Consider the following 14,723-nt stretch of genomic DNA (forward strand, 5'->3'; position numbering starts at 1 on the left):
GAGTTCTCAGACTGCTCAAGGTTACTTGCTATGTCCATCTTACTACTTGACAAAATAAATTTTCTGATGAGGATTTACAGTAACTCTTTTCTTCAGTAGAGTCACGTAACAGATTTTGCAATGGCATTCCATCTATGCAAGCCAGGAAGAAAAAAATCACAGCTTAATATATAACTAAGATGAAATAACTAAGAATAGAGGTTGCTGCTGGAAGTACTCCAATAGCTAACAGAAATCTCTTATCAAGATAATTTTGCACTTCAGCTTTTAAAGTGTCTAGAGTAGAAACAGGTACAAGACCAGATCACCACCAGTAACATATCTGTACACTTTGCCTGCAATAAAACCTGACCTTCAGACCAAAAAGAACCTCCTTAAACTGTAAACAGGAAAGAATTCTACCCACAAATATTCAATCTGGAGTAAGACCCACAGTAGCCTCTGCAGACATTACAATGCTAATGGCAAAAAATGTTTTAAGGAAAGATCCTAGAACACCAAGTGAGATACCCTGAAAGCGCCTTGGAAAGATGGAACCAGATAATGACATCCGTATCAGCTGTCCTTTCCTGATTACTGCTTCCCTCCCATTACCGGGAATAAGCACGAAATTCTCCATTATCATCACCTCCGGGCAGCAGCCAGCTTGACCTCAATTATTTTAACAATGCAAACAATGAACATTAAAATTGGACTGACTTGTTATATAATAGTTATTAAGGCTCAGACACATACATCCCATCAACAAAGCTTCAAAGGAGCAAGTTAATTTTCATTTGGCATGTAATTTGCAGAGACACAAAAAGTAACAGAACAAACAGAACTATACCTCTGACAATCAGGATGGAAGCTAATCACCAAGGCACATTTCTTCTCTTCAGTCCCTGCCTCTGCTGTCACGATTCAATTTTTTCCCTCAAAGGAGAATGAAAACAAGCTCTCTCCACCCCCATTTGTTATTTTGTTATCTTTTCCCTAACCAGGAACCCACAATCTGTTACGGGAAAAACTGAAAAGTCAGTTGCTACATATCTTCATTGTCTCAGCTAACAAAACATTATTTCCTTTGGGGTTTTGTTTTGGCTTTTTGTACTCAGTCTTCTCACCACACACTCCACAGGGTGGTTCCTTGTGAGGAAAACCTTACAGAAACATCAAATGTCATCAGGACTGAGTCTAAAAGCCAAGTTTAAGACAATCAGAAAAACAGGGAGTGGATGAGGCAGGCTGGCTCAATTGTTTCCTGTTCTCAGCTACTCTTACCAATCTGCTGCTGTCCCACTGGTCGCCATCAGCACCTCCTGGGGCTATGAGCTCTCCACAGACCTCAGCACAGGGTTTACTCTCCAGAGAGCAGCTCTTATTTACCTACATCTGTCATGAAAATTTTGAATTGGCCAGTTAATTTTTTCATATACTAAACATGAAACTATGCTCCTTTTTTACACATTCAATTCCTATTTTGTATCTTCAAATTCTACAACTTGGACACTTACTGCATATCCTTACAATATAATATAATTCTATTTTGCACAAACAACATTCATTAATCATTTGATAAACTACAAACATCTTCTTACTGGCCTACTATCCAGTACCTTATTAATCACACCTGCAAGCTCCCTTGTTATTAGCTGCAGAGCTACAATAGTAAGACTTCGTATTTTGTAGGTCTGAATCCTATTGCTTTAGTCCATGAAATTACCAGATTTGAGGGATAGAGGAAAAGGGGGACACAGGTCTTTTTTGCTGAATGGTCTGGAAGCCTTAAACATTCCATGCAGTGGCAGAGGAGGAAAATTAATCTACCCTCCCAAGAAATTCTCAGTTGGTTGCAGCTCAGGTATATGAGAGAAAGCTCCTCCCTTCCTCCAAAACAGGCAGAAGGCTCAGCAAGAAAGGGAGCTGACCTATCTTAACTACCTGTTTTACAAAAGCATCATTCTGTTCAGAAGAACAAAAGACAGGATATATTTAACAGATCCATCTCCAAAGTATATGAGTATCTGTATATGATATCTGTAATTGTCAGGGTTCTCTGGGACTTTATGAAGACAATTTGGATGCAAGACACTCCCAAGGACAACCTGAGTGTTCTGAGTCTTTAAGGAAGTCTGCTTCTTAAATCTGGGAAGCAAAGAGATACCAGAGAGCTTCACAGCTCTTGCAACACAAATGGTTAAAGTAAAGAGGATCAAAGCAGTTCTGGCAGGATCCCTGAGAATGCCTCCAGAAATCTCAGCAAAACAGCCCACCTATGTCAGGCCAAAACAAATCGACCGCCTCCCTTTGCTACCTCCTTACCAGACATGACAACCCAGACACAAGGTTAAATGCATGTTTTCTGTATTCAATCTGTCCTCCTCACCTGAGAAATGAGTTACTGAATGACAGAAAGGCAACTGGGGCAGGGGTGAGGAAAAGACCTTGTGTCCATGCAGACAGATTAGGACAAAAAATTCAAATTCAGAGAATATTTAAGCAGACAGAATCTCGGATTTTCTAAACCAGAGGATGCTTTTAGTCTTAATCAGTACTCTAATATATATTCAGTTTTCCATGAGTGGCTTCATTATACAGGAGGGAAAAAATGGGAGGGGAGGGAAGCTTTTCTTGTCATTCTCCCAAAATCTTTTTTATGATTCTGAGACTACCTTCTTGCTGCCTAAATCTGAAGGAGAACACTTCTCCCTCACAAAACAACATCAACTGCATGTTGTTTTCCCTGTGGAAGAGGAAGATTTACTAACAAACCAAAGTACTAAAACACTAGAGAAAAATAAAATTCCTCTGATAGTATCAGCTGTCTTGGAGTGTTTCATGGAATCACTCCACAAGTCTTCAGGTGAGAAGTGAAATCTTTTTAGAAAGAGCTGGCTGCCATAAGAAATACACAAGTGAAAGCATGTGATTCAGACAAATTGTATCAATGACCACTGCATTTTCCCACAAATCAGAGTCAGCTAATTTTCTGCAAAATGACTGATCAGTACCAACACAGCACTGGTCACTTTGCTTCTGGAGGGAGGGGTCAGGGCATCAGGACCTGTTGCAGGAGGCATGACAGTTTTCCTTTTTTGCCTGTTTTGTTAGAGCTCCCTGTGAATACTCCATGTATCTGGGTAACACATGACATTTTGTACAAAAACAACTGATAAGTGCTGGGTTTCTCACCATGATCTCTTTTCTTGAGTATTTTCTGCTAATCACATCCTACTAAAAGTCATCTATTGAGACTTTGCTTTTACTTTCAAACACAACTCAATGGGACCAGAGAGTTGGGATCTCAAGGAAAAATCACAGGGAAGAGCAAAAGCAGCTCCCAAGGTTGTTACCCCCACCTCAAGTTGCTTTCAGCAATCCAGAACCAAAAAATTAGAGAAGCAAAAGGAAGGCGTGTACAAATTCAAGTAAATCTTGGATGGCAGCTCGCTGCCATCTAGCCAAGCAGGAAGCACACAATTCTATTTTAAGCCACAGAATACAGCATTGAGAGCAGTTTATAAAAAGAACTTTGTGGGAATTTATTCTTATGCAATTTTACTATAAAAATTACCTTGCAAAGTCATTATTTTTGTCATTAAACGTTACTCATAGGCAGATGTTATTCCGTGGGCTCCCCTGAGTAGCAGCTTTCCTTATGCTTCAGAAGGATCATTTTGCTGAAGTTAACAGCTATAATCCTGGTCTGGAAAGCGTATTTTGGTTATCAGGAATTTCAAGCATTTGAAAGAGCTCAGAAAATGTTGCTGCCAGCCATTAGGTCAACATAAGCAATCACAAGAAAATTCTATCAGTTTACTGCAACATAGGACACAATTGATAAAAGGTGGGTTTTGGATTTCAAGTGAAATTAGTCTTCAGAAGAGAAAAGGCCATGTTGAACATAAATTACACATTTCAACATGAGTAGCTTCAAGGAGGCACAGGTTACTGTCAGAACATCTGGTGCTGGGAAAAAGAACTCCAAATGTTTTACTACTACTATCATTATTATTATTATATTCTTAAATGCTACTTTAAAGCATATGTCAGATTTGGGCAGATGTAGTTCAGGTTTGCTTGTTGGATGAGATGTTGCTAGCTATTGTCTTATGGGCCATTTTTTAAAAGCATACTGTCAGAAATCAGAATTGCAGCCAAGAAGCAGGTAAGCAGCTGCTGAAAAGCACCCTTGTAGCACAGTTTGCAAAGCATTCAACACCTGCAAGACAAGCATTACAGTAAGAACATGTAGCAAAAGCTGTCAGAGATCAGGTCTTTGTTAAATAACTAAGAGTTACAGGGCTTACTATTCACATTTGTTGTAAACTTAAAATGCTTCCTGTGTTTCTTAGACTAGCATTCAGTACTTCAGGTGCCACACAAGGAGCTGAAGATTACAGTAAGCCCTCAATAAACGTGTATAATAATGTAAACTTAATGCTATGCTTAAAATATATGAGCCATTTCTATGGTTACTTTCTTCTTGAGGGCATTTATAGAAGTACTTTCTGTACTTAGTATTTGAAACCTCACTAGCCACCTTACATTGTCATATATTACCACTGAGAACATTCAAAAATACCTTCTACTTAATTCAATAAAAATAGCATGTAAGTGTGGGTTAACAAAATGGCCCATGTATCTTGGAAGCAGTAATTCACATTACAGAGTTGCAGAAGGTGCCCCTTGTCACCCTTGTTCAGAGTTTGCTGTGAAAATCACTGTTGCATCAGCAAGTCACCCAGAAACCTGCACTGAAAACAAAACCATGAGATATGATATCCTCATCCAAGAAAAGATTTACTGAATTATGTTATTTTTTTCTTCATATTTTTATATTAATTTTTCTTTAAAGCTTCATTTTCAAACTGAGAACTCTGATTTTAAACTACTGCAGTATTTGTACTATAGTTGTGAAAGAAAACAACCTTGTAGTTTTCAAAAAATGCATGTGTATGATACACTATGCTGTTTTATATGTGCAGATAAAACAGTTGCATTTTGTACATAAAGCAGAATTAAGTGGCAGTTTTGAAGGCACACAGAAACTGGAGACTGAATTCCCTTCAAATGTAACTTCTCTAAGGATCCCTTGGGAACTTACCATTTACTTGAAATGCAATTAAATGTTTTAACAACTGTAAAGAATAATCTTAGCTTCTCTGCAACTGCTTAAGAAAATGAATGCTGCAGCAATCTCTGAATGTAGTTATCATATGTACTGTATTATCCCTAATTTATTAATTGCCATTTATTAAATGATGGAAAATTATCATCTTTGCACATGCTCAATTACTGCTAAACTACAGGCTGAAAAAAAATTATGAAAAGAAGCCATGTTTGTATAACTCATATTTTTGAGGTTTGAAGGGGGGGCTGGTAAAAGGAAATATCAAAAATAATGAGCCAGGTTCATTCTTGACATAACCCATATGGACAAACAGTGTAATTTTAGTAGAACATTTGCTCTACGATTCCCATAGCAACCTCAATTCTCCCTGCCTGGGTATCTGGAACCCAGGATGACTCAACCTTCACATGAATACAAAATCAAATGCACAGAACAAAGTGCAGTTTAGGAAGATGCTACTTATATGCACTCTTAGTGACCTCAAACATATTGCAAACACAAGGTAAAGGTTCAGAGATCAGAAGTATTCAGATCATGTTTATGTAATGGTAACAGCTAGTTTATAGTATTAGAATAATTTCCATCTCCTCATCCCCATGTGAGACAGTTAATGCTACTTACTGAATAATTTTTAGAAGCACATGTACGTTTACTACTCTAGGAGGTACTAGACTGATTCTGTCAGAGATATAAGCATCCCATTTACTCCCCTAGGAGACATGTTTCTATTGATCTTAGCAGAGCTAACCTGAGATAGAATAAGCAGATACAGAAAAGATGTCTACAGACAAGACAAACGGCTTCCAAAGAAAGTGCCACAGAAGGCACCAAATAACTGCATCTGTTCTACATGCACTCCAATCCACTTTTCTCTCTGAGGACATGAAGGGCAGGCAATCACACAAACGTTGCTGTATGGCCAGATTTCAGTGTGCTCACACTCCTATTTTCACACTGTTCAAGTATCTCAGGTTTCTAGAACAGGGGCCAACACCAATTCAGAAGTGCAGAGGTAACACCTGCAGCGGCCCCTTTTAGACATCATGTTAGGTTTGAAACTTGTTTTCTCTGTTACAGATTTAATGCCTCTAAACAAATCATAATGGCTCCTGTTAAAACCCAGCTGGAAGCAATCCTTTTGGTATCAAGGAGCTCAGCGGCAACTGAGCTGTTAAATGTACCTGTAACACAAATTTGTATTACAACACTTCTCAATTCACAAAGTGTGTCTAAGCACACACTTTGTTAAGTGTGTGCTTAGTTAAACAGTAGTAGCTGTAGAATAACTGACACTACCATGTTCTGTGCCACATAACTATGAATTTACTGAATTAAGGCTTAAGGCCTCACTTTGTATTGACAGACACAAAAGTGACACAAAGGTTTTCTGCTGTCTTTTCTTCTGCTTCACTTTTCTTGAAGCCAAGAAGTATCCATTGCTTTCTGGGAAATAGCTGGTTTTGGTCTGAGCTCTTTTCCAAGCACTTTTACATTACCTGTTTTAGAGTGGAGACATTCTTCTGTTTTTCCCACCCAGATAATAAAAGTGAAAATTTTCTGACAGTGAGTTTACAGACAAATGGAAGTGTAATACATCCAATCCATATAAAGTATAGATGCAGTGTCATGAGGATGTAACCTCTTCAGTAACATATCTCATTTTCTGATTAGCATCCATCAACAATTAAAGACTAATTATCTTGTATATGTTATGACATACTTGATAGAAGATGATCAATAGGATGAGCCTTTAGTAATTTCTTATGTATAGTGGGGGATTGGAGGAAGATATTTTAAATACAAGTCCAGGAAAAACTGGAGAGCTGAAACTCACAAAGGCTGCTCCTCTGTGTACTCTCCCTTCCTTTTCCAAAATTGCCACTCACTGTACCACTGTATTATTTCCTAAAATGAACAGAATACAGGACACTTGGATTTCAAAACTGAAACAGTAAAAACACTTTCTACAGTATCTAAGAGAGATGAAATGCCCTGGTCAGTCCAACTGAGAAATCTGTCTAGAGTGTATTTACTACGCTGGTTTTGAAATGCAAGAAGACTAATTAAAGAATCAACCACAAACTGCCACAAAGAAAACATCACAAAGTACCTTCTTATACTAAAACATATTTAGAAAGAAAAATGGACATGATATTAGGTAACTAGTTTTTTACCTGACTAGCAAAGGCACAGCAACAAGACCTAGACAGTGCTACTCTAGCTGCAGTCCGCAGTTACCCGCTCTCCCCTATAAAGCACCCACATTACTAGGCCAGAAAAACTGAAGTTAGCACAGTTTAGCAGCCCATCTTACCTCCATACCTTAGGTGAATATGAGATCATTTTCATCTCCTAAAAGCAAATATTTGATTTATTACTCATGCAGACCTAAAGGTCATCTTTGTTAAAAGCCAGCTCTCATCTTCCTGCACTCCAAAATCAAGGTGAGAACTGCAGTGAAAGCAATGATCTAATATACAGCATTTCTCCCCACTTATACAAAGTAATTTTACACAAAATTAGGCACATACGGTCAAACCCACTTAAATTGTTAAGAGGATTTTTAAATGGTCTTTGTGTATACTTCACACTGTCTAAGCATGATATCCCGTTCAAGGAGCTGAATCCATTTTTTTTCATGCACCCTTATTGCACAACCCCACAGAACCTCAACACTATGCCAAATATCTAGAGCTACAGCATTCTTTTTGTTAGGACTCACATTATTCCTTATCCACTGACCTTTCCAAGTACATGCTTTCAGAGGAAAAAAAAAAGGAGGGAAAAAAATTGAAATAAAAAGCAAAACCTGACTTTTTCGAAGCTGCAGAGTAAAATTTGGCATAGGTCATAAACCATCAAGACTTCCCCCACTACCAGCTTAAGCATTTACTACAAAGCTTTAACATCAACACACAGCTTAGTGCAGTCTTCATATAAAGTTCACACCTGTGAAAAGTCCTGCAAGCCTTAATGCTACCCCAAGTGGTTTAAGTACCACATCTCCTTTGTCACCTACAATGCTGCCTGTGCAGTGCTGTAATTCTGTGACACAACAAACACTTCTCCACACACAACAGCATCCTTTTTTGCTTACAGTAGCGAGTCACAGTTCCTAACTTTGCTATCCAAACATTACAGCAACCTGAAGACATTCATTCCTCACTTGAAAAATCCTCAAAAGTGTTTCAGAATCATCACTTTTTCCCAATAAGCACATAAAATTGTTGCCTCACTCCATGAAGCCCTAGGTGCAAATCCTAGATTTGCCCATATTGTAAGGAAGGAAGCACAGAACTATCACTTTGCTGCATAATTCCTGCAGGAATCAAATAGTAACTGTTTCTATATGGAAAAGGATGTGCAAGAAGCAGTAGGACTGTCATCTCATCGAAAAGCAGTCCTTTCCAAGTTCTAGGACTGCCAACTGGCACACAAAAGAGATGTTACACTGGTAGAGGCCCTGTGAAATCTGGATCTCCCTGTACCAAATGTTCAGAAACCCATACTGATGACTAGTCACGGTATCAAAAGTTGTAACAAACACATTTCAAAGTGATCAGAAAATTCTTCATTGGCTTTTTTAAACTGTGGGAAGAAATATTTATCTGGACTTCTTTTAGTTTAATTTCTGTAAATGTCTGCAAATAATTAAAACCAATTACTACAAAATCTTCACACACTTGGTTCTTTAACAACAATTGTAACACTGGCAGAGGTTGTACAAGAGTCAGACACTCTCAGCCAAAATAAACACCGTTCTGACCATTCTGTCACTATTATTTAGTTCAGTGACAGCTAAAATTTAATATGAAGTGTGATGTGGCCACTTGGCTTAACCTTCCAGTTGATTTTAACCACCTACAGTAAAGAAATCTGAAAGCATAACTCTGATCATAAATTTCTAACAGGATAATAATATACACAGTTTTAAAAACAGAATTAAATTTCAAGACCACAGAGACTTAGTTTGCCATAAAATCACTTACTAAAAAATTAGCTCAAAGTAGTGCTTTAATGCTAAGTTATGGTTCAAATAAAGAAGTAGGATCTCTAATAATTCTGCATGAAGTGCAACACGATGCAGATCATTTCTCACAAGTTAATGTACAGTTAATTTTAGTTTTGATGTAACATTCCATAAATCAGTGTGGACTGCACTATTAACACCAAGTTAATATAAGCAAAAATCTGATTTAAGAGATATTAAACAGAATAAAAAATTACATTATGATGAAAAGCAATGCTCCTGAGCTCCTTTTCCATTCAACACTATACAAAAGTAGGGCAAGTATTAAAACATAAATTTTTTATAGCAGTCAAAAGCTCCATACTTATACTCAATTTTAACTTACCAAAATTTGGAAAATAGGTGAAATTCCAACTTCACAATGGAAACACTTATGACATGTGTCATTTTGCAGACCTAGACAGTTGCGTCTACTACATTTATATGATTTTGCTTGTCAGTTTGGTGCTAAATAGACCTCTTTGCTACAATTAGTTTCATGCTAAAATTCTCTAGCCTATTAAAAATCAAACTAAATCAACCAGAACAAACCACAGAAGGAAACATTGTTGTTTATTCTTACTGTTTTGTTTATTCTTATTATGAACTGAAAAGAGGGGGGAAAGAACAATCAAGTATTACCAAACATCTTGCATTATATAAAATATAGGAGTATATTCTGCCCTATTTGCAAGGTGGAGATACACCTCATTTTTTTCCAGATAATATGGCCAGACCAAGAAAGTTCAGAATTGAGAAGCAATTTCAAGTTGCTTTCTCAGGAACATTGACCCAGCTAGCAAACACTGTCCCAGCTAGCACATGTGCCAAGTGAAGAATGCCCCTCTTTGCAGCATTACTGTTTTTCAAAGATCTCACATATAACATGGTAGGACTACCATAGCATAACATTGTTGTGAAATTTAAAACACACATGCTTCCTCTCGTTTTCCAGAAGGAGATCAACATTTTACATTGACTCAACTACTGTATTTATAAGGTGCAAAATTAGCTAATGCAGTCCTATTTATGGAACAATTTAAAAAAACTTATTTGCATGTCAAAGCTTCAATTGCATCACTCAATCAGGGGAACACTAATATTGATCTATAATCCTTTTGCAGTCTCTTCCCTTCACCCAGATCATACCAAACAAATGTCAAATAAAAAGTAAAGATTTGGGCATTGAGGAAAGGATTAACTCTCTCTCTCTCACTGTACTTTTAGCTCCTATTTTTCATTGTTTCAGATTAAAAAACAGGACTAGAACAGATTTAAGCGCACTTTCGTGAGGGGATCTGGACATATCTCTTCATTGATAAATTTCATAAGGGAGGGTGGATCTAACAGTCACTGCTTGACTCATACATGGAACAAAGATATTTCCTGAAAACACAGGTATCATATACCCAAGTCTATTTCATTCACTCTGGAAGATGGGGGAGAAGGAAGTGCACAGAGCATACTGTTGAAATAAAATGTACTTCCTTAATCTGGAAAAAACAGACTGAGCCTTTCACAAGATGGAAACAACATCAGTTAAGCAGCCACTTTTTACACAAGACTGGGAAAGAGGGCAGAAGTTCTGATTTCTCCACTGTTTGCTGTTCTTTAGGAAGCAGCACACACACACAAAATATCCAACACATAAAAATGTAAACTTCACACATTGTCTTATGAAATTTTGCTTACGCATCATTCATTTTAGTACCATTTTCTCTCCCTGAAAAGCACTCATTTCTTTCAGCCATTATTGTATCTTCAATGTCTGAGGGGTTTTTTTTCATTATTATTGCAGACCTCTAAGAGGTACCATTCACCTCAAGCAAAACAAAATAATCACCTTCCATCATTAAAGACTGAAGTCCTGCAATAGTTACCTTTTTTGGAATGACATCACATTGCAATGCACCACAAACAAGTGAGTCAGCAATTCACTGGCCTTTTCTGCAGGGATGATACCTGAACTCTTCCTCATTGTTTTACTATAGGTTAGTATTTATTTCTTCCAGGTGTATTCTTTGCAACTGATGGCTTTTTTCTTCCCAACTTATGATCAGCACATACACTAATACTCCCTTTCAAATGGCTTTCAGCCTTACTTAGCTCCATTTGACGAAATTGCAACCACTCCCACTGTTGATTTTATTAATAGGTTTAAGGTGCACTCTGAATTCAAGGTATGAGAGGAAATACATTTAGCATGCTAGGAGTAACCTGGGGGAGATGATTGGTAGACAAAGACACGATATTTTTACAAAAAATAGACAAATGTATGTTTTCTCTAATGTAAAGAAAATGTGGGTGACATTCAGACAGCCAGTTCTTCATTTCTAATGTTTACTAGAAGAAAAACAAGCATTCCTCCTCAGGATGTGCAATTTAAGCCTTCATTCAGAGCACATCCCAAGCATTTATTCAAATTCTTAACATGAAAGAGAAACTGAAAGAGAGTAAGAGATGAAAGATGAAAGTGTGTTCTGTGAAAATCTGCTGTACTATTTAAGCTTAAAACTCTGTACTATTTTTGTTGTCTGAAAGACAGAGTTAACTCGGTATGAGTTAAATTGCTTAAACACTGGTACAGTCTTTAAAAGAAACAAGCTCCATATGAGTTAAATTTCTTAAACACTGGTACAAATAGTCTTTAAAAGAAGCTTTCTGCTTTGGTTTTCATGCATTTGATACAGATGAACCATTTTTCCTCTGCAAGGCCAGCAATATAAACTTGACACAAAGTTAAGACTACAACAGCATAGCAACAAACTGCTGAGTGTGGGGAGCTACGCCTTCATTCACACTTTCATCAGAATTATTCAAGTAGTTTTTTTCCAGCTATATTTAAATGCTTCAGGGCCCACTTTCCAATCTGAAAAGTATTTTTTGCTGCACACAGCTTCAAAGAGATTTTCCTCCAGTCCTGCAATACCACTGCAAAGCCTGAGAGCTGTTGCCTATCTACTTCACTTTCAAGCATGTGCACACACCAATTTTAACATCAGCATAAAAAAATCTGTATACACCTGACCTGAAGCTGAACCAGAACTAAAGCCCACCTCTTGCTCAGCAAGGGGATCAAAACAAAGCAGTCGTAAAGTAGGAAGAAAAGATAATTGTTAACTTGTCAGATTCAATTGCTTATTGTGAAGCAAAATAAGCACTTCCAAGCTATAGCAAACCAGCAGATGTTTCTCTCTTACCTCTCGGACTTCATGGAGCTGACCAGATCTCTGGCTCTTTGCTCTTCGAGCAGCTGCAGGTGATTTGTGATGTGTGATGGTTACAACAGTTGGCCCACTTTGATTCGTGTGTTTCTGGCCACTGGGAGATGCAGAATTAGCTGTCCCAGGTGGCAGCAGAGATGAGCTTCTACTTCGTGAGGATGAGATGCTCTAGAACAAGCAATAGGATTGTGATATTAGCAACTTTACACAAGCAAAAATTTACAATACAGGCTATATATTTTACATTTGTATTGTTCTACTTTTCTCACAAACCTAATCTGCAGGTGTAACTGATTTATTCCTTCTGAACCATATGCACGGCTCAGGAGATGCTCTTGGAAACATTAGAGCTGTTACCTTTGTTTCTTGGTGTGCCTGTATAATTGGTCTTTGCAAATATCTTCACAAATTCTTACATAATAATATGCGGCTTAGTTCTTACGATCCTACTTTTTAGGAAAGCTTAGGAAAGATTTTGCAGACAGAATAACAACAATGCCAATACAAATATTTTTCATGAAACTGTTGACCAACAATTCACCAAACTGGTGTGAACAGCCAGGAAGAAAAAAATCTCAATGCTTTCATTTGATCAACTTCTGAAACAGTGTAGTATTGTTCTCAACATCAGAGGAGGTTCAATTTTGGCAAGGCCAATCCACATACCAATTAAATATTAACATTTGAAACAAAATTTGTCTTAAAGAAATCAATGCATTTTGGAGTAAGCTTGGGATAAACCCAATATACAAAAAAGGCCAGAAATAAATCTCCAACAGTATCTGCAGTAAGAATACTTTTAACATACAACCTATAAAATTGGTAGGACACTCAATTTTTATCTAACCATCTGTCAGTGTTGCTGTCTCAGTTTGCTCTCCACAGACTTCAAACACAAGGTCCTGGAGGTCTATAGGACACCAATTCTCAGTCAAGCTCAGATGGGCACCAGATCACCCTGGGAAATCATATATAAAAGTGCAATATAAAAAAGTCTTTCCCTTCTATTGAACTGTTGATTGCATCTGTAAGGTTAACACTGAAACAGAATAATTTTTACCTCATGAAACACAAACCAATTCAGAGAGTAAGATTAAGCAGCACTTCAAGACAGTGAAGAAAATACACAGCCCACGACTAAAACACCTTTCCACCTCTTCTCCAAAATCTGCACAAATAACAATGGCAACCTACAACATTGCTAAGACAGTCACCATCAACACCAGGTACTTCTCCTCAGCATGCTAACAAAAGTATACCTATACAAAAGTATTCCTCCACAAAAGGATTCCTTGGGTATAATCTCTCTTCTTATACCTTCCATGTCACTTTTTGCAATTCTGTGGTAATCTTCAAACCAAGCTGAACAGGTTCCAACTAGAACTGCAACTGAAGTCAGGCCCCATGTTACCACCACACTGACTGTAAAGGACAAGGCAGATTATTTGGCACTGCCAAGGAAGAGGAGTGAAACAAGTAACAAAATCCCATTGCCACCACCACACAAAACTAGACTTTAGACTTTTTGAAGGCTTAAAAAATGGGTTATCACATTGCCATTGTGCAAAGAGCTGCTAATCTCATAGAAATAATTATCATTCTGTTGGTCTAGATTTAACATTTACAAATGCTTCCAAGAATGATGGTCTGACTGTTTTTGAAATGAATATATCCTTTGCTACCATGGCCAATAAGATTACAATAATAAGCATATTTCAAAAAAATATCCACCCTGGCTGATAAATCACAAATGCATTAAAACCGGATTTGACTCTAAGGCAAAAATGCAGCACGAGGTGTAATTTGTCAGAAGGGCACAGAAGGTTGCTAGGTTTATAATTCATCTTCCATTTGAAAGAGCTTAGACTTAACTACAATTAAAATAAGAGCCAGATGAAAAGGTATTTGGGAGAAAGAAGGGGATGAGGGAAACTGAATTTCCTTTTTCAAACATATATTCCACAGAAAAAGGGTGTTCTGAGTATATGAGTGAAATATACTTCACTAATGCTTGTTCTTCAAACTGACTAGTATCAGAATACCATCTAAACTAAAGTTAGGGTGTAGAGGTAGAACAAGATATTTTTTTTTTTCAATGAAAAATCAACTTCTCTTTTAGGTTAATAAAAGTTGATTTTGTTTTAGAATGAAATCTTTTGAGATTCACTGACATTTTAGTATCATACTATCACAATAATAAAAATACATAGCTGCTACTTTCATATAGCTAAACAGATCCTAACAGATCAAACAAACAGTTTGTCTGCTGCTCAGACTAACAGCAGCCATGTAAAACTGAGTTTTCCCATTAGATTCACTTAAAAAAAAAAAAAAAAAAAAAACAAAACAATTCTGTGAGAGGTAAAGTTTTGCT

At 37.2% G+C, this 14,723-nt stretch overlaps 1 protein-coding gene across 1 annotated transcript in view; it reads right to left on the reverse strand.

Annotated features, from left to right (window-relative positions):
* OSBPL10 (oxysterol binding protein like 10) overlaps window positions 1-14,723 on the reverse strand; it is a 113,049-nt gene that overhangs the window by 56,682 nt on the left and 41,644 nt on the right. The window contains exon 4 of the mRNA XM_054644018.2: window positions 12,326-12,517. Coding sequence (XP_054499993.2) covers window positions 12,326-12,517 — 192 coding nt within the window. The remainder of the gene's footprint in view (window positions 1-12,325; window positions 12,518-14,723) is intronic.

This window comes from Agelaius phoeniceus, chromosome 1 (assembly GCF_051311805.1).
Source record: "Agelaius phoeniceus isolate bAgePho1 chromosome 1, bAgePho1.hap1, whole genome shotgun sequence".
NCBI classification, from domain to species: domain Eukaryota; kingdom Metazoa; phylum Chordata; class Aves; order Passeriformes; family Icteridae; genus Agelaius; species Agelaius phoeniceus.